Consider the following 25,644-nt stretch of genomic DNA (forward strand, 5'->3'; position numbering starts at 1 on the left):
GAAATTTAAAATATATTGGCCTAGAAATTCAGTTGTTTGCGCCAGACGCTAGCGCCTTAGGAGGAGGAGAAGTGGGGCGCTAAGCGGCTAGCGCCCGGGCGCGGCGCGATCTACGCCTCCCGCGAAATTCAGTTAAGATTTAGCGGCGGTGCAAAACCTTTGCGCGCGCTCAGCTGCACGCGCAGATCCTGACGTCATTTCATGGTGCAACGCCCTTTGTGCGCCCTGAACCGGAAATTCAGTGGCGCTGGCCTATTGTGCGCCTGGCGCCCCCCGCGACTGGTAGAGGGGAACGGTTCCCAGTCGCTGCGGGGTGCGGGGGGCGCTAATTAAAGGGGACTCCTCCTGCAGTATAAATGGCAGCCATTTTGCTCCACTCCTTCTTTGTGAGAGACGGACATTTGGAGAGAGAGAAAGGTAGAGAGCTTTCTGGTTTGGCTGAACACTCGCACAGGTACTTGTGGCTTCAGGCCAGAGCTTTGCACTTGTATTTAACTTTCAGTGCCATAGCATTGATTCGAAACATATAATGGGGGCTGCGATGGGTGGAAACGTTGGCTTACTGCATTGCATTCAAAGGGCTCAGAGACGCCGTGAGAGAGTGCCAGTCATGGCCAGATGGAGAAGGGCCAACAGGCGTCGGCAAAGGAGGCCTTACCCACCCAGGGTATACCGCCAGCAGTTCTCGTATCTGAACATGTCTGAGGAGCAGTGTGTTCGGAGGCTGCGATTCAGAAGGGAGGTGGTCACTGAGATTTGCCACCTGCTTCACAGAGATCTGCAGCCACAGCTCAGGAGCAGGACGTCTCTGTCAGTGGCAGTGAAGGTGACGGTGGCTCTCAACTTCTATGCCACCGGCTCCTTCCAATCCGCTACTGGGGACATTGCCAACATCTCCCAGTTCGCGGTACATTGCTGCATCTGCCAGGTGACCAATGCCCTTTTCAGAAGGAGACGTCAGTTCATCTCCTTCCCCATGACCGTGGACAAGCAGCAAGAGCGTGCAATGGGATTTGCAGCATTAGCGGGCTTCCCCATGGTGCAGGGCACCATTGACTGCACGCATGTGGCTTTGCGGGCACCTCTAGAGAATGCTGAGGATTTCCGTAACCGGAAGGGCTACCATTCGCTCAACGTGCAGTTGGTGTGTGACCACAGGCAGCTCATCCTAGCTGTCAATGCCCGCTTTCCAGGCAGCAGCCATGATGCCTTCATCCTGCGCCAGACTTCTGTGGCAGACATTTTCGAGGCCCAACCTCACCCACGAGGATGGCTTCTCGGGGATCCTTTGTGCACCTGGCTGATGACCCCGCTCCGTGCGCCCAGCACCCCTGCTGAAGAGCGATACAATGACAGCCATCAAGCAATCAGGAACATCATTGAGCACACAATCGGTGTGCTGAAGCAATGGTTCCGCTGTCTGGATCGTTCCGGGGGAGCCCTACAGTACTCGCCTGAGTGAGTCTCCCATTTCGTTGTCGTGTGCTGCATGCTGCACAAGCTGGCTATCCGCAGGACTCGGCCACTGCCAGCAGACATTGGAGGACCACCAGAGGAGGAGGAGCACCTGCACGGGAGGGAGGCAGAAAGTGCAAGGGCCGCCCGTCGGCGGCTTATTGCAACTCGGTTCTAGGCCCCCTCTCAGAGAATGGCTTGTGCCAATGACAGAAGATGAATGTAGCCGCTCCACAAGCCCTCAGCCGATCAAGGCAACCAAGACTTCCAAAAGCAAACATGGACAGTGCGATTAAAGATTTTTTTTTACTGTGATACCTCTGTGCCCTTCCCGCATGACACATTAATTCAGAGAAACCCCCCCCAAAAAACACAAACACACCAGTCTCGGCCTTTATATATAAAACAAATACACCAGTCTCTGCCTTTATATATGAAACAGCACATTTGGCAACACCTTCTACTTTTTCCCCTGCGAGGGTGATCCGTCTCGCTTCCGTGACTCACCCCTACCTGCCCTGCAGCTCCTCCTCAATGGGACCCCAGTGGCTGCAGCAAGGCTGGGGGATGGCTGCTGAGGGTCAGATGGTGAGACGGCAGATGCCCTTGGGGGCCGGCCTGGACCAGCTCTGGGCCTGGAGGGGCCGGCTGCTGACTGCTCCAACTTTGCTTGGGCGGCAGCAGTCTGTCCTATGGGTGGTGGCAGCTGCAGTGGAGGAGTGACCGTGTTGGCTGCAGGAATGCTGCCAACCTGACAGAGCACAGGCACTCCCTGGTCGGCTGATACACTGGCACTCGCACGGGCCAGCACTGCAGCATGCGCAGTAATCTGCTGAAGCACAGACTGCTGGGCTGCTGCGGCGCGGCGAGTGCCCCGGCGATGCCTGGCCGATCCAGCGAGGGTGGCAGCAGTTAGTGCCCGTGTGGCCCTGGTCTGTGTCTGCATGACACCAGCCAGTGAATGCACGGCACGACTGAGCACTTGGCTAGAAGCCGTCTGTGATGCAGCGAAGTCCTGCTGACTCCTAGCCTGTGCTGCCGCAAAGTCCTGCAGACTCCTGGCCTGTGCTGCACTGAATTGTTGCAGACTCCTGGCTTGTGCTGCCCCGAATTCCTGTACACTCCTTGCCAGTGACTCTATGGAGTCAGGCATTCTTGCCACTGCAGCCATGAGCTCAGTGTGCCTGCGCTCAGCCTGGGTGCCCATTTCCGCAAGGAGCCGCACCTCCTCTGCGCTCACCGTCGCAGGACTGGAGGCCGCACTCGCCCTCCGGGGAGAAGGCCACCGAGCTTCCCCACCCCTCCCGCGTTGCTGCAGCCTGCTGGGCCCCGGAGCTTCACTCTCCTCTGACCCTTCCCCCCTGCTCCCCTCCAGGAAAGACGTGTCACCATCATGGCCATGGGCTGCCTCGGCTGAGGGTGTCCCTGATGGGCCGGCTTCCTCTTCCTCCTCCTCTATTTCTGACTCCGAGACAGTGCCAGCTTGAGGGGCCGCCTCCTCACCTGGCGATTCACCATCTGAAAGCAGGGAGGCAGAAGAGTTGCTTTAGAGTGAGGACAGGGCGGCAGCGAGGGAGGCATGAGTGCTGCTATGCACTGCATTGGTTCGATAGTGGCAAAGGATGCTGGTGTGAGGCGCAAGTGGAAAGAGAGAGGTCAAAAGGGTGATGACCTTACCATTGGTGCCCAGAACAGGGTCGGCATCTCCAGTGGCGACGGGGCCAATCAGCCGGCCTGCCATGATCCGCTCTACTCGCTGCTCTAGGTCGCTGAGCTGTTTCAGGTCAGGACGGCCTCCCCCAGTCTGTCGCTGCTGTCTTCGGTTATGCGCCAGCTTGCCCTGCAAGAGAAAGGACGGCCTCTAAGTACAGTGTGAAGCCCTGATCTTGCCTGCACTGCCTCCCACGGTCGAATAGCCCTGACAGTGGCAAGCCCTGATCTTGCCTGCACTGCCTCCCATGGTCGAATAGCCCTGACAGTGTATAAAGTCCTGAATGTGCAAGTGCTTTTCATGACCGTCCCATAGCTGCTGGATGAGGGCTGGGCATTAGGGCTTTCAGGTCCCTTTGGCCATAAAGTGAGGTGCACATGCAGGGATGAGGAGGATACTGGAAAGGGTACTCACCCTGACAACCCGAGTGAGGTCGTTGAATTTTTTGCGGCATTGGGTTGGAGTCCTGCCAACCACGCTGCTGGAGGTGACCCTGTTTGCCACCTCCCTCCAGGCTTTCCGATAATCGGTGGGCAGCGGCCTCCTGCCACCCTCAGGGAAGAGAACATGGCGCCTGCGCTCCACTGCACCAACCAGCACCCTCCGGTCACCCTCGCCGAAGCGCTGTGCTCTCTCCCTGGCCTTCTCCATTCTCCTGGGCGTGGAGCAGTTCAAACAGCAGTGGTCAGGCCTTGCTTTAGGGCTGCAGTGTGCAGGGCAGGCAGCCAAACAATTCCACCCTCCCCCTTTAAGAGCTGACCATCGCCTGACTGTCTGCCCTCAATGAGCAACTCGCCGCACCTGCGCTGCGCCCGCCCTCGGTGTTAGCGCCCCCGATCGCCGGCTTAGCGCCTAATGATAGTCGTGCATCGCCTGCTTTAGCGCAGCAGCAACCTCTTGGGGCGATGCAACTGAATATCGGCGAAGGTGGCGCTAAGTTGCGCCGGGCACAAAATTTAGCGTACGCCCGGCTCTGGCGCCCCAAACGTGGCTATACTGAATTTCTAGGCCATTAAGTCCTCTTGCTCATGGAAGATGTGTTCCTCCTGCTCACTAGTGTTTTTATTGTTGGAATCCTATGGAGAACCTGCCTAATACTGGTTCCAACATCAGCTCCAGTTGTGAGGATGTGGTAAATGCTTGGCTATCTCCCATCACCCTAACAAGATTTGCAATCTTGTCTCTTTGAATGGGGATATTTGGGTAAGTTCCCGCCGTGTATATTTTTAAACCTTTGTCCACCTGGTCTGATACTTCCAGCTAAGTGGGCAGATGTATAGTTTGCTCCCAAGCCATTGTTGATGCTTCCTGTAGCTGGCTGCCAAGAGATGCCATCAGTTAGACTTGACTCTCCCCTATAAGTTTTTCTCCCTTTTGCTGGGCGATAACGAGGCTTTTGCTTGATATTTCCCCACTCAACAAGACTCCAATTATGAGCTGATTAGAGTTTGAATCTGCTCTGTGGCACTGAAAATTAATGGACTTAAACTCTGTGCCACTGCAGAAACCTGGACATTTTGTGATCTTTCTGTTGAGCTGAAGAAATAAATTGGCATTGTAATTGGTCATGTGATTTCACTGCAAATTTCTTGTTTGTATGCAAAGGCAGCTCCACTGGGGCCGGGGGGGGGGGGGGGGCAGAAATTAGTCCAGATTATTCCCCTTCCTGCCGACTGGTTGCTTTCATTGTTCCATTGTTCCCCAGTATTGTGCACAAATTTTAAAAATTTCTAACTTACAGTTGTGCACCTGCTTAATGCACTTGTATGTATGGCGAGCATGTATATCCGCATATTTAAAAAAAAACTTGAATTTAATTTTAGCTTCATGTACTCGAGGCGCAATGACAGTAGATGAGGGAAAAATTGCTTGGCAGAGTAGTAATTTGTCAACAGCGGTTGTACATAAAGGAGACAAGTAGGTCTGTATGTGCTTCCATATTGGATCATTGAGTGGCTGTTCATAATTTTCTGTCCACTTGATTTCCTGATGTGCACTTCCGACAAGCAAAGCTCCCCATCAGAAGTCTGCATTTGTAAGACCAGCCATGGTGGGCTCGTTGACCAAGAGCTTATTCTGAATGAGACTTTGGGCTGTTTAAACTGGTGCTAAAATTTCCATGCTAAGTACCCATGTTTTCTTGCCACTTTGCACTCACTCCTGCTATCTCCTGTAGCAATTGCCTATAACTTCCCCTTCTTGCTCTTTCCTACCATATTTTTCCCCTCTTGGCGTGAATTGCCATCCCTCCTCACTGCAGTACTGCCAGGCTCCAGCATCATTATTCCAGTTCTACAATACCCAGTATCATCCACCCCTAGAAAAACTAAACCCAAAACCCTACCCACCCCCTCCACTATTGCAAAACCCCATGAATCCTCTGCCACCCACTCCCCACTCACAATATATACCTCCCACCTACCTAGAACAAAGATTACTTTGAGTATAATGCAGTATTTCCAACGGTTGGTAAGTTATCTCTTTCAAATGATGATTGACCTGCTGTAATTTCTGCATTTTTGTTTTCATTTCAATTTTCCAATTTTCATGATTTTTCTTTTTTATCTCTGCCAAGACATATTGTTGTAATACTGAACTCCAGAGGCTTTTAAGTCAGAAAAAGTCAATGCCCATCGAGTACACAGAAATACTCAACTGGCCCTATCTTTCTATGATATCAAAAATTGAAGATCTTACGAGAGGTATATATGGGGAAATATTTTTCTCCTCGACCAGGTATGCCCAAACGATGTCCCAAAGTTCAGATCCGGCCCACACGTATGAGCTATCGGGCCCACATACATGGAGCACCATTGCTGGCTGATCCTCACTACCTCAGCACAACTCCTGGCCTCTCCCTGCCCTTCAGTGACCCTCCCCTCCCCTCCATGACATTGCTGGTTCTGCTGTATCAAATGATTAAACACAGCTGTGCAGGAATTCCTTCCCACTGTGTGCAGGGGCATTCAGTTGCCTAAAGCACATCAGCAGGAAGGTAAGAAATGGTGGTGGCATTGAAGGGTCAGGAGCTGGAAGCTGTGGTGAGAGCAAGAAAGTGCTAGAATGAAATTGGGGGAAGGAGTGCCAGCATGAAATTGGAGAGAGAAAAAGAGTGCCATCTTGAACTGGGGATAGAGGGGGAAGAAAAGTGTCAAAGCAGCAAAAGGATATGAAGAGCTTTTTAAAAAAAAAACAACCTGGGTCATCCTAACTGGGTGCTCATTGGTGGTGCTGATGATGGTAGTTGCAGTATACAGGTATTTTTATATGCAGCCTATGGGATCCATAATAAGCAGCTAAGTGGCCTTTGACGACAATGGCCCCGATTTTCGGCTTGTGTGGGGAATGGTCGGATTTCCCCGAATGTGGGGTTTCTGACACATAAAAAAGTGTCAGCCAGCCCCACGCAATTTTCCCTCAATTGGCCAATTAATTCCCAGCATGTGGGAAGCCTTGCTAATTGCCTAAATCGAGTCAGAAATCCCCACAGTGGTGGTGCTTTCAAGGTCCATGGCAAGCACTGCATCCTCTGAAGGCTTCCAAATGAACCATACAGGATGGCAGAGGAGCCTGCAGCAGCTGTGGACAGTGCCAGACTCCGAGCTGCCTTCAAATTCGACGAGGCTTCACTGCAGGCATTATTGGATGGGGTTAGGGCCCACAGGGAGGTCCTCTTCCCTAGGTCAGGGAGGAAGAGGCCTCCCACTGAGACCAATGCTGCATGGATGCAGGTGTCAGCAGATGCCAACTCGCTGGGAGTCACCAGAGGAACCTTGGCAAAACATCTGTAATTCCTTCCTTTACTCCCCCACAGTACCATCCAGAGCCCCCGTCCTCACTGTGGAGGAGGAAAAGGCTGTGCAGCCAGACTCCTCAGAGGAAGCTCCAACCTCTGAGGGCGCAGCGTCAGCAGAAGTAAGCGCACCCAGCACCAGCGCAGACACTCGCACCTCGGGGGGACCTTCAGGACATAGAGTAGTGTTGTCACCTGGTGTTTCACAGCTGACAAGTGAGCCTCAGCAGATTCTAGAGACAGGGACAGCAGTGGAGAGTCCTCGTCGGAGGGCGCAGGGCTCTGCCAGCTCAGCTCAGCTGCGCTGCATCTCGACCCTCTGCCTCTGGGTCCATCCGCAAGAGAAGAGGTGATGGATCTCCATGCACAGATCACAGAATCACAGAAACCCCACAGTGCAGATAGAGGCCATTTTGGCCCATCGAGCCTGCACCGACACATATCCCACCCGATCCCCGTAACCCCTACATCAACACATATCCCACCCTATCCCCGTAACCCCACGTATTTAATCCCCCTAACGCTAAGGGTCAATTTATCATAGCCAATCAACCTAACCCGCACATCTTTGGACTGTGGGAGGAAACCGGAGCACCCGGAGGAAACCCACGCAAACACGGGGAGAATGTGCAAACTCCACACAGACAGTCACCCGAGGCCGGATTCGAACCCGGGTCCCTGGAGCTGTGAGGCAACAGTGCTAACCACTATGCCACCAGGAGTCTCTGGCAGGTTTTGTCTCCAGGGTTGCTGCAAGTGTGGAGCGAATGGAGGAGTCCATAGCGACCATGAGCAGAGCCTTTGTGGAGTCATTGGTGCATGAACGCAGCACCATGGAAAGGTTGGCAACCTCCATGGAGGAGATAACTCGCCAGCATACGGAAAACATGGTGAGTGCTCATAAGAGAATGACATCTCTTGAGGAGCGTTGGCCATCTGTTGAACAGAGAAACCAGATCTTCATGGAAGTCCTTCTGAGTAGGACTGCCAGTGCAGAAACGGGTCCCACTGGCCCCCTAAAGCGCAGCAAGGTGCTCTCAAGTCACTTCCAAGCACTGGCCCCTTCTGGCCTGTGCAGCTTCAGGTGAGTGAGCAACAGCCTGGTGCTCCTGGTGCTCATCCTGCTGTTCCTGGTTCTGCTGCTGCCGCCTCTGCTGCTGGAGATCCTCTAATGCCAGGAAGGGAAGGTGCCAAAGGCCTCCCATGCTTCTAGCAGATGCCTCGGTTGAGGAGGTCCTGAGTTAGGGTGGTGAGAGGGGCTTCTCAGGAGCTCACACTGAAGAAGTGTGTGAGGCTCCAACTTTCTGCAGCTGCTCCTAAGGCTTCAAATAGTTCCCCCAAGCCTTGATCAACAAGGTCCTGCAGCCTGCAAATGCTGCCTCTTTAAATATCTTCAGCCCTCAGCGACCTGCTGCTGCAAGCAAGCAAGCCAGCTGTTTTCACGCCAGCTCTCATCGGCGGGGTTCCCCGCAGGCGGGTTTCAGGTGGGGAAAGCCCCAAAGTCGCAACGGCACGGGAAAATCGTCCTTAACAAGGTGATCATTGGTGATTAGTGCTCCGACGAGCAGTCCCGCCAGCGGCGGGCGGGACTGAAGCGGGGCGCGTGGAAACGGCGGTCCAAAAGTCGGACGGGGCGGGGAATCAGGCTTTTCTGCGATTTTCGGACCACGGCCGCATGAAAAGCCGCCCGACAGCTGCCCGAAAATCGGGGCCAATATATTTGGACACCTCTGTCATAGGCTTTCCTCCTCCTCAAAAATATTTGCAAGTTGAAGCTGTTTTGAAGCACCAACATACATGTAGTGTATTGGGATTTTGAAAAAGCATTTGATAAGGTGCCACACAAGAGGTTATTACACAAAATTAAGGGCTATGGGGTTGGGGGTAATATATTAGCATGGATTGGTTAATGGACAGAAAACAAAGAGTAGGAATTAATGGGCCATTTTCCGGTTGGCAAGCAATAACTAGTGGGGTACCGCAAGGATCAGTGCTTGGGTCTCAGCTATTTACAATCTATATCAATGACTTATATGAGGGGACCGAGTGTAATGTATCCAAGTTTGCTGACAATATAAAGTTAGGTGGGAAGGTAAGATGTGAGGAGGCTGCAAAGGGATATAGACCGGTTAAAATCTACCTTTTTGACCAAGCTTTTGGTCATGTGCCCTAATTTATTCTTATGTGGCTCGGCGTCAAATTTTGTTTTATAACGCTCCTGCGCCTTGGGTCATTTTACTATGTTAAAGGCACTATATAAATACAAGTTGTTAAAGGAGTGGGCAAAAACATGGCATTTGAAATATAATGTGGCGAAGTATGAAGTTATCCACTTTGGTAGGAAAAATAGAAAAGCAGAATATTTTTTAAATGGTGAGAGACTGGGAACTGTTGGCATTCGAGGGACCTGGGTGTCCTTGTAAACGAATCACTGAAAGTTATATACAGGTACAGTAAGCAATTAGGAAAGCAAATGGTATGTTGGCCTTTATTACAAAGGGATTAGAATATAAGAGTAAAGAAATCTTACTGCAATTATATAGGGCTTTGGTGAGACCACACCTGGAGTACTGTGTACAGCTTTGGTCTCCTTACTTAAGGAAGGATATACAGGAAACTTTGTGATATCCAGCACCGACGGGACCGAGCTGTTGCCGATCTATCAAAACTGCCGGACATACAAAGTTAATGTTGAAGCATACGGAGGTTTTCATCTCCGTATCTGACAACAAACACTGTTGCTTAGCAACAGCTTCTAAACAGTCGGCTGCAGCTGCAAGCGTCTCTAGCTGAAGCTGTTGCTATAGCTACAGACCTTGCAGTGCCTGACTGGGGAAAAAAAAGCAACGAGAACTAAAAAAACTTATAGAAAACGGCTCCTGATTTTTGCCGTTAGATCAAGTATTCCGGACATATAACCTCCGGATAAACCAAAGTTTCCTGTACTTGCTCTAGAGGGAGTGCAACAAAGGTTCACTAGACTGATTCCTGGGATGAGGGGATTGTCTTATGAGGAGAGATTGAGTAGTCTAGGCCTATATTCCCTAGAGTTTAGAAGAATTGAGAGGTGATCTCATTGAAACATATAAAATTCTTAAAGGGCTTGATCGGTTGGATGCTGGGACGATGTTTTTCCCTGGCTGGGGTGTCTAGAACTAGGGATCACAGTCTTAGAATAAGGGGTCACCCATTTAGGACTGAGATTAGGAGAAATTTCTTCACTCAAAGGGTTATGAATCTTTGGAATTCTCTACCTCAGAGGGCTGTGGATGCTCAGTCATTGAGTATATTCAAGACAGAGATAATAGATTTTTGGATATTAAGGAAATCAAGGGATATGGTGATAATGCGGGCAGGTGGAGTTGAGGTAAATGACCAGCCATGATGTTATTAAATGATGGAGCAGGCACGAAGGGCCGAATGGCCTACTGCTGCTCTTATTTCTTGTTCTTATGTTGCCATACAGTGGAAGTGCACAAGTTTAGACCCTGACTCTACTGAGTTCTGAATCTTGGTAATGCTGTGTAGAGAGAAATGGAATGAAGGCCATGGATCTCTTTGTATGGAGAGAGAAAATGTGAAGAAGGTCCCTACTAGGCTACAGTCACACACTGCCAGGTAGCCAGCTGAGATTGGGAGCAGGCCGCTTTCTTGCCCTCTTAGCCATGTGGGGTGTCTGTTCTGCTCTGATCCCTCCAAAACCAATGTGACAAGGCAAAGAGGGTGTGTGCCCTCCTTGGAGGGAAACATACCCACAAGGAACAGTGGTACAGTATATGTAAAATATCTTGGAATTTTAAATGTGTGTTCATTCCCATTGTGTGCATATTGATATGCAGTACAGTAATTAGTAAAAAAAAAAGATATTTTGAAGATAAATATAAAAGCTCTACAGGACATGTTAAACAAACAAGAAAGAAAGCCACTAATTATTTAAATCAGTAGTGCAGCAATTGAAAGGTTCACTGTACTAATGTCTGTGGCAAGAGATGGCAGACGTGTTGTACCGAAGTGTGATGTCTCATGCCTGAAGAGTTTGTTTGTCATGTTGTAATTACCTTTTTCTGTTGCCTGGTGTCAAAAATATAAATTAAACTGTGATGATGCCCCACTTTGTTAATCAACTGTTTGACACATTTCCATGTATTTCCTTTCTTAATTTACAAAGATCACAAAGTTAACAATGGATTGCCAGTCTGCCAGTTTTTAGTGAGGCTTGAAAGGATTCACTGCTAACCTGCCCATGCCCATCTGCCTGTGTATCACTGTGTTTGGATTGTGTTAGACAATAGTCTTAATATCTCACCTATATTGATTACACTTTTTGAAGTGTCAGATTGTGCAAAGCAAATGTTGAGTTTGAATCTGACAATTCTGAAATTGGGAGCTGTTAATGATTTTTGTTTTTCACATAACTATATACTGATGTGATCAGTCAAAATAAATTAAAAGATGACTCTGCTATTAACTTAACACAACTGAATAATTCTACAAGGGTGCTATCCAGCATTCTTAGCAATGCATGAGATCATTCACCAAGCTTCCAGTCCTCACCTGGTGTAGATGAAGTTAAGATCACATGGAGATATTTATCAATTAAATTCATAAACTTGTAAATGAATATGATGCCCATTTGAAATATGAAGTAAATCTCATGCATAGCTCTCTGAAATTGATTTAGACTGCATAGATAAATGTCTTTTATGCAAATCCTATCTTGTCATACTCTGAGAATATATTGAAAGGTAAAAAGAGAATTCAAACAATCAAAATTAATAGCAATTGTACATAACTTCATGTTAATTATGGAAAATGATCAATCCATGCAACTGAACAAATGGTCTTTGTCGAGGTGAAGGATCGATGTATTGGGAATGGATTATTTCTTCTTTGTTCCAGTAAGAGCATGAGCCACACCCAGCCAAGGCAAGATACAGCAAAGATCAATTACAATTCATTGCCCAGACAACATAGATACATAGATACATAGAAGATAGGAGCAGGAGTAGGCCATTCGGCCCTTCGTGCCTGCTCCGCCATTTAATGAGATCATGGCTGATCCTTTAATTCAGTATCCCGTCCCCGCCTTCTCTCCGTAACCCTTAACCCCTTTTGCCCGTAGAAATATATCTAATTCCCTCTTAAATATATTTAATGAGCTGGCGTACACTGCCCTCTGTGGCAATGAGTTCCACAGGTTCACCACTCTCTGAGTGAAGAAATTCCCCCTCATCTCTGTCCTAAATGGTTTAGCCCTTATCCTTAAATTATGTCCTCTAGTTCTGTTCTCACCCGCCAAGGGAAACATTCCTTCTGCATCCAGTCTGTCTAGACCTGTCAGAATTTTATACACTTCTATGATGTCCCCTCTCAATCTTCTAAACTCCAGTGTGTACATCCCTAAACTACATAGTCTCTCCTCATAGGTCATTCCCGCCATTCCTGGTATCAGCCTGGTGAATCGCCGCTGCACCCCCTCCATGGCAAGAACATCCTTCCTCAGATGAGGCGACCAAAACTGTACACAGTACTCGAGGTGTGGTCTCACCAGTGCCCTGTACAGCTGCAGCAAGGTATCCCTGTTCCTGTATTCTAACCCTTTTGCTATGAAGGCCAGCATACCGTTTGCCTTCTTGACCGCCTGTTGCACCTGCATGCTCGCCTTCAGTGACTGGTGTACAAGAACACCCAGGTCTCTCTGTACTTCCCCCTCTCCCAATCTATTGCCATTTAAATAATAATTTGCCCTCCCGTTCCTGCACCCAAGGTGGATAACTTCGCACTTGTCCACATTATAGTGCATCTGCCATTTATCCGCCCAATCGCCCAGTCTGTCCAAATCGCTCTGGAGCTTCCTGGTCTCTTCCTCTGAGCCCACCCCACCTCCTAGTTTAGTGTCGTCTGCAAATTTGGAAATGCTGCATCCGACTCCCTGATCCAGGTCATTAATGTAAATTGTGAACAGCTGGGGGCCCAGGACAGATCCCTGTGGTACCCCACTTGTTACTGCCTGCCATTCAGAAAATGAGCCGTTTATTCCAACTCTCTGTTTTCTATCTGACAGCCAGTTCCCTATCCACGCCAAAACTTTCCCCTTTATCCCATGAGCCTCAATTTTCCATGCTAATCTTTTATGTGGGACCTTATCGAAGGCCTTTTGGAAGTCCAGGTACACCACATCTACTGGCTCTCCCCCATCTATTCTACCAGTTACTCCCTCAAAAAATTCCAATAGATTAGTCAAGCACGATTTACCCTTTGTAAATCCATGTTGACTCTGTCCTATCCTGTCCCCATTTGCTAAGTGCTCCGCTATTTCATCCTTAATGATGGACTCCAGCATTTTGCCCACAACTGATGTAAGGCTTACAGGTCTGTAATTACCTGCTTTTTCCCTACCCCCCTTTTTGAATAGTGGGGTAACGTTAGCTACCCTCCAATCCATCGGCACTGTTCCCGAGTCTAATGAATTCTGAAAAATCATCCTTAGTGCATCCGCTATCTCTAGGGCCACCTCCTTCAGTACCCTAGGATGCATGTTATCAGGCCCTGGGGATTTGTCCACCTTCAATCCCTTTAGCTTCCTTAACACCATATCCTTAGAGATATTGATTTGCGTCAGTTCCTCCTTTGCCAATGTCCCTATTTTTCCCGATATCCCAGGGAGGTTTTTTGTGTCTTCCTTCGTAAAGACTGACCCAAAGTATGCATTTAGTTGATCTGCCATTTCCTTATTTCCCATTATATATTCCCCCGTATCTGACTGCAATGGACCAACTTTGGTTTTCACCAGTCTTTTCCTTTTGATATATTTATAAAAGCTTTTGGAGTTAGTTTTTATATTTTCCGCCAGCTTGTTTTCGTAAGCTATTTTGCCCCTCTTGATCATGCCCTTTGCCCTCCTTTGCTCTATCTTAAACTGTTCCCAATCTTCCGCTCTGGCGCTTTTTTTGGCTATTTTATACGCCCTATCTTTGGATTTTATGCTGTCTCTAATTTCCCCTGTTATCCACGGTTGAGTCACCTTTTTAGATTTCCTTTTATGCCAGATTGGTATAAACAATTTTTGCAATTTTGTCATTCTATCTTTAAATGTTTGCCATTGTTTATCTACCTCCAGTCCTCTCAGGAACGTTGTCCAATCAGACCTACTCAGTTCCCGTCTCATGGCATCATAATTCCCCTTGTTTAAATTCAGGACCTTAGTCTCTGAGTCAATTTCTTCGCTCTCCATTTCGAGTGAGAAATCGATCATGTTATGATCGCTCTGACCCAAGGGTCCCCGTACAACAAGATTACTGATTAGTCCCTTCTCATTGCACAGTACCCAGTCCAATATAGCCTGTTCCCGAGTTGGTTCCTCGACATATTGATCCAGATAACCATCCCTTAAACACTCAAGGAATTCCTCCTCCTCATTATTTTTACTGATTAGGCTAGTCCAATCTATATGTAAGTTAAAGTCACCTGTGATGACAGCTGTGCTCTTATTGCACGCTTCTCTAATTTCCCTCGTGATGCCCTCCCTAACCTCTATTTTACTATTTGGAGGCCTATATACCACTCCTATTAATGTTTTTCGCCCCTCGCTATTTCTTAGCGCACAGTAAGCTCTCTCAAACAGCAATGTGATAAGGACCAGGTAGTCTGTTTTAGTGATGTTAGTTGAGGGTTAAATATTGGCCAGGATTGGGGATAACACCCCTGCTCTTCTTTGCAATAGTGCCGTGGGGTATTTGTGCCCACCCGAGAGAGCAGATGGAGCCTCAGTTTAACATCTCATCCAAAAGACGGCACCTCTGATAGTGCAGCACTCCCTCAGTACTACACTGGAGTGTCAGCCTAGATTTTTGTGCTCAAGTTTCTGGAGCGGAACTTGAACCCACAACCTTCTGACTCAGAGGTGAGAGTGCTACCCACTGAGCCACAGTTGACACTACAAAACAATATCTCTGGTAAATGCCCCGTTAAAAATCACCTGGAGTGTTAGCAGGGCACTTTGCTGTACAAGTGTTTTAAGATATTTCCATTTGTGTCTCATTTTTGTACTATGCACTCCATCCGACTAGAATTCAGCTTGATTTTCAATTATATGCCCTGAAAGAGGACACCTATATTCTTTCTCTCTCTGGATTGGATTTGTACCAAGGTCCAAGAACAATACTAGTCACATGTAATGAACTGCACCTGGCTGATAGTATCTTGAATTCATGCCTTGTATTGCCTTTGCCCTGTTAAACCTGTTTGGATGGGAAGGTATAGGACAGGATAAACAAACTATTCAGCTTCAAAAGAGGGGGCCTCATAGAAATATTTAAGATGGTTAACTGGATCGACAAGGTGGAGGAAGAAAACCTGAGATCAATTAACAACCTAATGCTGTGATGAGGAGCCTTTGGGGTTCTTTCTGGATGGCTGAGCTAGGATGGGCCAAATGACATTCCTCATCCATTTCTGTCCTGTAACCTTGTGCTCAATTTATGCTGCTGTCCCTCTGACTTGTTACTATACAAACTTTAAAACAATTAACCAGATTATAACCAAAACTTAAAAATGGACATGCTGTGAACTATCTGTTTTTCATAACTATTTGAAGTGATGTTATCTGAAGAAAAAGCTGATTTGAGAATTTTCCAGAACAAATAAGTGACTTTGTCTGATGGTCCTCTGGATCATATTCAATAATGAATATACTTGGAACAGCCAATGAGTTATAAACATTCTGTCTCGGAACTTTCACCTCAAGAACCTAAACATTTGTTGGATTTTGCCCAGTCTGCAGAAGTCTTTCTCTTGTAAGCCAGAGGGGTTGTATTTTTCTCTAGGATAGACATTAGCAGATTTGTTGCAATTGGAAGAAATATGGCTAATGTCATGGAAAAATTGTATGTTCCCGTTACCTGTGCCAAAGATAAACGTAAACCAAGAAAATAACCACCTGGACATTCCAAATCTGTGCAGAAGAAAATTCTATAAATACGTTTTTTTTTAAGGCATTGGTGAATCTCCTGGCATTACTCGTGATTCTTGCATTTTTTCCCCTTTTTCTCCCTTTTTTTGACATATGCTTCACCCCTCCTGTTTTTATTAATTTGCTCGGAATGTGGATGATTCTGGCATGGCTCAATAGTGATCATCGCTAGTTGTTCTGAGAAGGGGTTGATGGGCTACTGCCTTCAGTAGCAATTGTTTGTACAACTGTGTAGCTTGCTGAACCACTTCAAAGGTCATTAAGAGTCATCCACGCAGTGTGAACCAGATTTGCATGTATGCCAAACTGGGTAGGAGTACCAGGCTCCCTTTCCTGAAGGATATTGGTTAACTCGTTGGGTTTTTGTGATGATTTGGCAGCGTTTCGGGTCATTTTTTTTTTCTGATGCTAGCCCACAAATTACCAGATTGATTGAATTCAGTTTCACATTTTGCCATGGTGGGATTTGAACTCATAACCTCTGGGTGGTTGATGGTTTTAGTATTGGACTAGGAATGTGATTGTGTAGAATTTTAATTGGGAAGCAATATTTTGTGTAATAAGATTGGTGAATAACAAAACTGAAAAATAACCAATTGGATGTGAAAAACAGACTTAAGCACTTGGCCACTGTGGAATAAGATAATTGACAAATGCACAGTAATGACGTAGACAGTCACGACAGGCATAAGAAATGTTATTTAAATGTATGTTTCAATTCCATTTACACATATACAGGACTCCATGTATAATCATGGTTTTTGCACCCGCGGGAGGTACAAGTTTTGGTATTTAAAGGTGAGGCCAGCTTTTGGTAATGGGACTGAAAAGCCTCGATCCTTAGTGCTAGTGAAAAATAAGTACTTTAAAAAAAAATTGCAAGCATTAATGTAGTTTCTAAAAAAAAGCCAGGTGCCCAACAAAGGGCACAATTCTTTTTGACATAATTGAGAAATGGATGGACAGGTAGTTATGAGCATTTTGAACTAAAAAAAAAAGCGTAGGCATTATCAAATGATAATTGGTCCAAATTCAACAAATAATATAAACATTAAAATGCATGAGCATTTGGGATCACGGGGGCCCTTCCTGGCATGAGAATTGGACGATTTCTTATACGATTTTAAATTTGTGAATTTCAGCTCTTAATATTTATCCAAAAACGGATATTGCAATACTTGGGTTATTCTAACTGCATCCAATGCTAAAATAATTTTTCTTCCTTCACAATTCCCTTTATGAAAATGCTAACAATTATTTAGTAAAGTAATTGATAAAGAAAATATTGTGTTTTAAAGAAGCAAGATTGATTTATTTTCTGTAAATGAATGTAATTTCTTTTAAATCATTTTTTAAATTCTTTTAAGGGGCAGACAATATACGCAAATACTGGAGTCGATATTATCAAGGATCTCAAGGGGTAGTGTTTGTGCTAGACAGTGCGTCATCTGAAGATGATCTAGAAACTGCGCGGAATGAGTTGCATTCAGCTCTTCAACATCCACAGCTGTGCACTTTGCCATTTTTAATATTAGCCAACCATCAAGACAAGCCAGCAGCACGTTCTTTACAAGAGGTATGTTTAATAATGTTATGCCATAATTCTTCATGGACATTGTACAATCTCTAATTAATCTGGCTCAGAAGATTATCCGTTTTGCTATACTGTATTTAGTTTTCGAGTATTATAGAAAAGTGAAACTAACTGTTAAAGGCTGTAGATTTTAAAACATAAGCTACTCAGTATTTTAATGGATTTTAAAAAATAGATCTTGATGACTTGTGTTGCATCACACGTGGGGTGGAAATCTTTATTTTCAGCATTTAAATTTCTGTCTCTTTCCCTCCTCTAAAATACATGTACGTATCCAAAATGAGCAAGCTTTTTTCAAATTTAACAACTACTTCTGGCAAATTTAAGTACTCTCGTACTCAAGTCTGTGACTACAGTAAATGGTAGTGAATGTCTCAACTTTTATACTATTGGCCAGCCATAGAATATGGTCATTTTACTCTTGGAGGATTTATTGCTACGACAAATTATGTTGGCTTTCTTGGAATGTAACTGAGGCATCTATCTCGTTTTTTGATAAAACTTTAATTTTATGAGGGTATTTCGGAAGCTTTTCCCCTTTTTTCCATCCTTTGCCATTAGCAATAGATTTCAATCCCAGGCCTCTGCTTGCCCAGAGGTGCCAAGCACTGCGCTGACGTGGTTCAGCTCATCAGTTCTGTTCCCCTCTGCCCCAACCATTCTGACCAACATAGCCTCTGCTCAGCATGACCCTGCTTCCTGCAACTCAGATTTAGAACTCAGCACAGTAGGACATAACCCTTCCCCATGTACCTTAATTCCTGAAAGAAAGCATTTTGACAAAAGTGAAATTGAATTACCTGGGTTTTTTTTTGTGAAGTTAATTATGTAGGACTCAGTTCTGTCTCGCAGGGAACACACAAAGCATGGCATATTGAACACAACTTGCATCAACTAATAAAATTTTGCCTACATCCCAAGAATGAGTTTTTTTTTTATTGCCCAGCTCTAGTTCCTCTGAGAAGGTGGTGGTGGGCCTTCTGAGTCACTGCAGAGCAGTGTGATACAACTGAGTGGCTTGCTAGGCCACTTCAGTGGGCAGTTAAGAGCCAGCCATGTCGGTTTGGGGACTGGAGTCGCATCTAGACCAGACTGGGTAAGGACGGCAGGTTACCTTCCCTAAAGGGCATTAGTGAACCAGTTGGGTGTTTAGGACAATCCAATAGATTTTACTGATATCCCTTTTTTGTCTGCAGTTTTTTTTAAACTGAATTCAAATTCTCAAACTATCATGTTGGGATTAGAACTTTTATTCTCTTTGGTGGTGGCATAGTGGTTAGCACTGTTGCCTCACAGCGCCAGGGACCCGGGTTCGAATCCGGCCTTGGGCGACTGTCTGTGTGGAGTTTGCACATTCTCCCCGTGTTTGCGTGGGTTTTCTCCGGGTGCTCCGGTTTCCTCCCACAGTCCAAAGATGTGCAGGTTAGGTTGATTGGCTATGATAAATTGACCCTTAGTGTTAGGGGGATTAAATACGTGGGGTTACGGGGATAGGGTGGGATATGTGTTGGTGTAGGGGTTATGGGGATCGGGTGGGATATGTGTCGGTGCAGGCTCGATGGGCCGAAATGGCCTCTATCTGCACTGTGGGGTTTCTGTGATTCTGTGATTAGTCCAATATCATAACCACTAAGCTATCGTACCCAATAGTTATGCAATAAGGCTGCACTTGTCTAACCCTATTGTTTATGTCACAGACTTTTTGCTTTGATTATGGGAAGAGCGCAGATATTTTACACTTTTGACCATGCTGTCAGTATCTTGTTTTAAATAAGTAGGCCAATAGTCCACTACTTACAACTTAATCCTGGTACAAATTCTACTTGTATGCAAGAAAATAACAGTTGCTTCTGTTTTCACTATTATTGTGTTGATCTGACGGTTCAACATGGCAATTGATTTATTGCCTTAAATTGGCCTGAAGATTTGATTCCACAGAATCTCTCTTTTTATGACCGTTGAGTTTAGATTATCGCTGGTCTTTCAAATAATCAGGATCGAGTGCAAACCAATATGGTGGGTATGTTGTGTTTAATTGGATATAACACACTAATTATACAGCAAAAACATACGGCCATGACAAGTAGCAAGTACTGGCCCCGATCGGACAGACGGCTGGCTTGCACCAACAGCTCCTCTTCTTCCTCTCTCTTCCTGAACTACCCACGAGTGTTAGACCAAAGTCAGCATTAGATCCACTCTCAGGAGTCCCCACTCCACCATCTGCACTAGGGGCTTTTCAGATCCTCCTTTTATACTATTTTTAGGGGTGAACCTGGGGTAAATATTGACAAGACCATTTAACCTGTAGAGGTTCCCCTTAAAACAAGGTGCCCAATGGACATGAAAGGTAAGTTAATGTCTTTTTTTTAAGTTTCCTTGTTGTCCAGGAGCAGAAGTGCTCAGCCAGGCCCTACAAGGAGTACTTGGGTGTCCCCTGTCCCAGGCCTTCCGCAATTGTCTCGGATCCCTACCCCCCCAACTTACTTTCACCAGCTTTTGTCCACGACGTCAAAGTATTGACGCCAGATTCAAGCAGGAGTTAGTTCTCACTTATTTAAATGAGTCCCGTGAATTGAACTTTCCTGGGCCTCGCGTTGATGAGCTCGGGGTGAGCCTGACGCTCGACCTTTCCGCTCCACGCTTGCCCCATGCTTGTCTCTTGCCCCAAGTTTAAAATCTGGGCTAGAGAGTGAAAGAGTACAATAAAGTAATCCCTGATTTCTTTCATTGTGCCAAAAATGAATAACTTTGTTATTGACACTTTTTTTTTAGTGTGGGTGCCAAGAGTATTTTGGCTTACAAAATATATATTTGGAACTGCTAGAAATGACTTATTTTGATCTAGAAATGCTATCATAGTTCACAGAGCATTTTCAACTTCAAGCTCCTGGTGGGTGAGGCTTTCTGCCAGAAGTGTGTAGTTAGAAAATGACTCCTCCATAGTTATGGGGCAAGATAACTGAAGGTGGCGGTGAGGTAGAGGAAATGCAAAGGAGGCCCGAGTTAAGAGTGGAGGATGTGGATTAGCACACTGGGCTGGAAGGCGTTGCGTAGGTAGAACTAATTTGGACTATGGAGGGATTTGTAGCTCAACTCTGGATCTTAGAACATAAGAACATAAGAAGTAAGAGCAGGAGTAGGCCATAAGGCCCCTCGAGCTTGCTCCACCATTCAATAAGATCATGGCTGGTCTTGCAGGATACTGAAGTGGAGGGTCAGCCTGAATTAGCAGTCATGGAGAGAAATGGCACCAGGGCTGCAGTGCAGAGTTTTTCAGTCGGAGGGGAGCAGGATAGGTTCAGTCTTGGAGAAAGTTTCATACTGAGTGGCGTTCCAGCACAGCAGTCCATCCTGGAGCGCGTGGTAGTTCCAGGGATGTCTACAGCCAAGGCACCAATGGCGATTGGTGATGGGATGTTGGGATACGCGGCAAGGCTTCTCTAAATCCACTGGTACTATTCACATACTGGATTTCTATTCACATACTATATGCCTGTTCGCACTTTTTTTAAGCAGGCATTAACCCGTTTATTTTAACTGAGTAAACGCCTGCATGAATCTGGCACGTACAAGTGTAGTACGAGCTTGTTAAACATTGGTGCATGATCTTCACTGTGATTTCTACTGTTCAATTTTTTTGTGTTTATTATGCCGTAAACCAAATTTTAGAATTGCGTGCGTGAAAACAACATGGGCATAAAATTAATGTGGATAAATATTCTGAGGAACTTGGTTGCTTTTGTGGTGGTTGCTGTTTGGGCTGAACTGAGGTGTGGAATCTTGGTGTACGCGGTGAGCTCAGCATCCTTTCTAACATCTGATCCGTTATCAAGACTAGTTTCTTTTGACTTCTGCAACATCATCCTTCTCCACTTTCAAAAGCGTCCTACAAACCCTTCTCTTGGGTTATGTTTACCTCTTTCCCCCAACCTTTCTTCCCTCCTACTGTATCCACACTGTGTTTCTGCCCTGTAAAGCGCTCTCTGGCAACTTTCTGTGCCTGAGGAATGCAATAGAATGGAACTTTTTGGTAGCTTTTTAGTGTGACCTGGTTGGTCTTTTTGGTAATTTTTCTCTCTTTATTTGAGGCAATCAACATTGTTCAGTTAAAAGTCATTTGTTGCTTTTTTATGAATAATCATATAATCTTGCAGCACAGAAGGCGGCCATTACGGCCCATTATGCCTATGTTGGCTCTTTGAAAGAGCTATCCAATTAGTCCTACTCCCCGCTCTTTGCCTATAGCCTTGCAAATTTTTCCTATATATCCAATTCCCAGATATTTGACCAAGTTAAGATTTTTTAGCTAATGGATACTTTGCAAGTGTGACATTGATGTATGACCGATACTATGGATACTCATTGGATGCATGGTATCCCTCAACACTCAATTTTATGCATACTCTAAGTAGAAATGAACAAATGAGCTGGCTGCCACTAGCTATTAACATGTAAAGCTGTATGATTTTTTTATAGAGATTTTTTATAGAGCTTTTTCCTGAAACAGAACCAGATTTATTTTGCAATAAGCTCACAAAGCAGATGAATGTGCATTCATACAATCTGGCTGTTGAATTTCCTGTTGCGCTTGCTTTTGGGACAATCGTAAATTTACAGAAGCTTTATGATGTGTATAATTGGTTCTGCTTAGTTATGTTACGCAATGAAGGAAAAATTGGGAAACCGGTACCCCATACAAAAGTCTATGTGGCCAATTTGTAACATGCATCAGTGTTCTTGGGTAGGGAGCTGATTACCGGAAGGATTGGATAACGTATTTTGTTACTTCATAAAGTTTTATAAACCTTGCGCAGGTGCTGAAAATGCATTAATGGTTCGTGACCATCAATTATTAGCACGTTAATAGGTACATTGTAAAAGTATTTTAATGTATACTTCATATTTCTCGAACAGAAAAGAGGTGCTCTGTAGTCTGCAAACGGAAATATACCCCCTTCCTTGCCATGCCACATCGCTATCCGTGGCACTTCCAACATGCAATTAAGTTTTTTTTTTAAAAGAACTATACATCAGAAAGTTTGGTTATGCAGTGTATTGACACGCTAATGAGGTGTCCTGTGGAGTAATATTATATAGGTTTCTAGCAAGGGTTTTTACAATTATTACTGGTACAAGTTCCTGGGTAAGACAAAGTTGGGGATTGAGTGGGCCAGGGTGGTATCTGGGTCCAGTGTTTGTTTTGCTGATGAAAATTCATTGATAAACCTCAATATCTGCACATTACAAGACACAGATATAAGTGGAGAAATAAGCTTCTGGTTTCTATTTATCCAATTCCATAACATTTGTACAAGTTAAATTGTATTTACAATAAAGGTTTTCAAAATGGCCTGTGCATGTGAAAGAATAAATAGTCAAAAGCTGCAGCAAATACCAAAAAGTTCTGACTACAGCTCAAAATAATCTAAATTGTATTTTTATAATAAATTTAAACCTAGAATCACTGTTGGTGATATTAGCAGATGAATGAAACACATTTATATCACTGAGCTGAAATTGCCAGCATAGAGAAATAAAAACTGCACGGGAAAAGTGATCCATCCGTGGCTAACTAAAGAAGTTAGTATGAGATTAAAAGAGGCTTATAATATTGCAAAGAATAGTAGTAAGCCTGAGGCTTGGGAGAGCTTTAGAAACCAGCAAAGGATGACCAAAACGTTGATTAAAAAGGGAGAAAATAGAATGAGAGTAAACTAGCAAAAAATATAAAAACAGATTGTAAGAGCTTTTATAAATATGTAAAAAGGAAGAAATTAGTGAAAATAAACATGGGTCCCCTAGAGGCTGAGACAGGAGAAATTGTATTGGGAACAAGGAAATGGCAGAGACTTTAAACAAATATTTTGTACCTGTCTTCACAGCAGAAGACACAAAAAGTATCTTCTACATCTATAAAAGACCTCTTCTGTCTGTCTGTCTGTCCATTCTCTATACGTTCGAAAGTTATAGAGCGTACCGACACGCGCGTCACATCAAAAGAAAGCTTACGATTACGGACCGGTCATAGGCGTATTTACTTTTCCGTCAGACAAAAATCATGCCCACGGTATCCCAAAAACGTTCAAAATTCCGCTCATTATCCGCTCATTAGCATTGAGTGACTATGATGTCGAAGAGCTGCTATGATGTCAGAGCAGTTTTTGTGCTGTCATAAAGAGATCAATGCTTTCACTGTGCCCAGCCTACTCAGCTGGGGTGACTCGGGCCGGGCCTCTTCCTCTCTCTCTCTCCGTCTCTTTATCTCTCTGTCTCCCAGTCTCTCTCTCTCTCTCCCCCAGTTTCTCTCTCTCTCCCCCAGTTTCTCTCTCTCTCTCCCCATCTCTCTCTCCCCCCTCAGTCTCTCTCTCTATCTCCCAGTCTCTCTCTCTCTCCCAGTCTCTCTCTCTCCTCCAGACTCTCCCTCCTCCAGTCTCTCTCTCCCAGTCTCTCTCTCCGTCTCTCTCTCCTCCAGTCTCTCCCTCCTCCAGTCCCTCCCTCCTCCAGTCTCTCTCTCCCCCCAATCCCGCTCTCGCTCCCCATCTCTCGATCTATCTCTCTCTCTCCCCAGTCTCTCTCTCCCTTCCCCCGTCTCTCTCTCTCCCCCAGTCTCTCTCTCTCTCTCTCTCTCTCCCCCGTCTCTCTCCCCAGTCTCTCTCCTCTCTCTCCCCATCTCTCTCTCCCGCCAGTCTCTCTCCCCCCAGTCTCTCTCTCTCTCTCTCTCTCTCTCTCCCGTCTCTCTCTCTCTCCCCCAGTCTCTCTCTCTCCCCGAGTCGCTCTCTCCCCCCTCAGGTCTCTCTCTCTCTATCTCCCCAGTCTCTCTCTCCCTCTCTCTCCCCGTCTCTCTCGCGCTCTCTCTCTCCCCGCAGTTTCTCTCTCTCTCTATCTCCCCAGTCTCTCTCTCTCCGTCTCTCTCTCTCCCCCCTCAGTCGCTCTCTCCCCGCAGTTTCTCTCTCTCTCTCTCTCCCCCCCCCAGTCTCTCTCTCTCTCCCCCGTCTCAGTCTCTCTCCCCCGTCTCAGTCTCTCTCCCCCCAGTCTCTCTCCCCCCAGTCTCTCTCCCCCCAGTCTCTCTCCCCCCAGTCTCTCTCCCCCCAGTCTCTCTCCCCCCAGTCTCTCTCCCCCAGTCTCTCTCCCCCCAGTCTCTCTCCCCCCCAGTCTCTCTCCCCCCCAGTCTCTCTCCCCCCAGTCTCTCTCCCCCCAGTCTCTCTCCCCCCAGTCTCTCTCCCCCCAGTCTCTCTCCCCCAGTCTCTCTCTCCCCCCAGTCTCTCTCTCCCCCCAGTCTCTCTCTCCCCCCAGTCTCTCTCTCCCCCCAGTCTCTCTCCCCCCAGTCTCTCTCTCCCCCCAGTCTCTCTCTCCCCTCAGTCTTTCTCTCTCTCTCTCCCCCCCAGTCTCTCTCTCGCTCGCTCGCTCTCTCTCTCTCTCTCTCTCCCCCCAGTCTCTCTCTCTCCCCAGTCTCTCTCTCTCCCCAGTCTCTCTCTCTCCCCAGTCTCTCTCTCCCCCCAGTCTCTCTCTCCCCCCCAGTCTCTCTCTCCCCCCCAGTCTCTCTCTCCCCCCCAGTCTCTCTCTCCCCCCCAGTCTCTCTCTCCCCCCCAGTCTCTCTCTCCCCCCAGTCTCTCTCTCTCCCCCCAGTCTCTCTCTCTCCCCCCAGTCTCTCTCCCCCCCCAGTCTCTCTCTCCCCCCCCAGTCTCTCTCTCCCCCCCAGTCTCTCTCTCCCCTCAGTCTCTCTCTCTCTCCCCCCCCAGTCTCTCTCTCCCTTCCCCGTCTCTCTCTCTCTCTCTCTCCCTGTCTCTCTCCCCCAGTCTCTCTCTCTCCCCCTCAGTCTCTCTCTCTCTATCTCCCCATTCTTTCTCTCTCTCCCCAGTCTCTCTCCTCTCAATTCAATTCAATTCAATTCAATTCAAATCGCTTTATTGGCATGACAAGTTACATCTTATGTTGCCAAAGCATCGGAAAACATTCATGTTTGTTCACAAAAATACAGATCTATCCATACAGTGTATAAACAGATATATCCCTGAGTGTATAAATATATACTTTCATATAATTTATATGTACTCTTTTCTTATATTTACTGGTTGTCCCTCTGTTTCTGGCAAGCTGTAACATAGTGTGCCGCTAGT

General features: G+C 46.3%; 1 protein-coding gene across 5 annotated transcripts in view; it reads left to right on the forward strand.

Annotated features, from left to right (window-relative positions):
* LOC147123403 (ADP-ribosylation factor-like protein 15) overlaps window positions 1–25,644 on the forward strand; it is a 430,360-nt gene that overhangs the window by 179,516 nt on the left and 225,200 nt on the right. For all 5 annotated transcript variants that reach the window (XM_085972453.1, XM_085972480.1, XM_085972463.1 and 2 more), the window contains one exon: window positions 17,298–17,506. In XM_085972453.1, coding sequence (XP_085828579.1) covers window positions 17,298–17,506 — 209 coding nt within the window. The remainder of the gene's footprint in view (window positions 1–17,297; window positions 17,507–25,644) is intronic.

This window comes from Somniosus microcephalus, chromosome 2 (genome assembly GCF_052327205.1).
Source record: "Somniosus microcephalus isolate GS21.2 chromosome 2, FLI_Smic_1.0, whole genome shotgun sequence".
In the NCBI taxonomy this organism is placed as follows: Eukaryota; Metazoa; Chordata; class Chondrichthyes; order Squaliformes; family Somniosidae; genus Somniosus; species Somniosus microcephalus.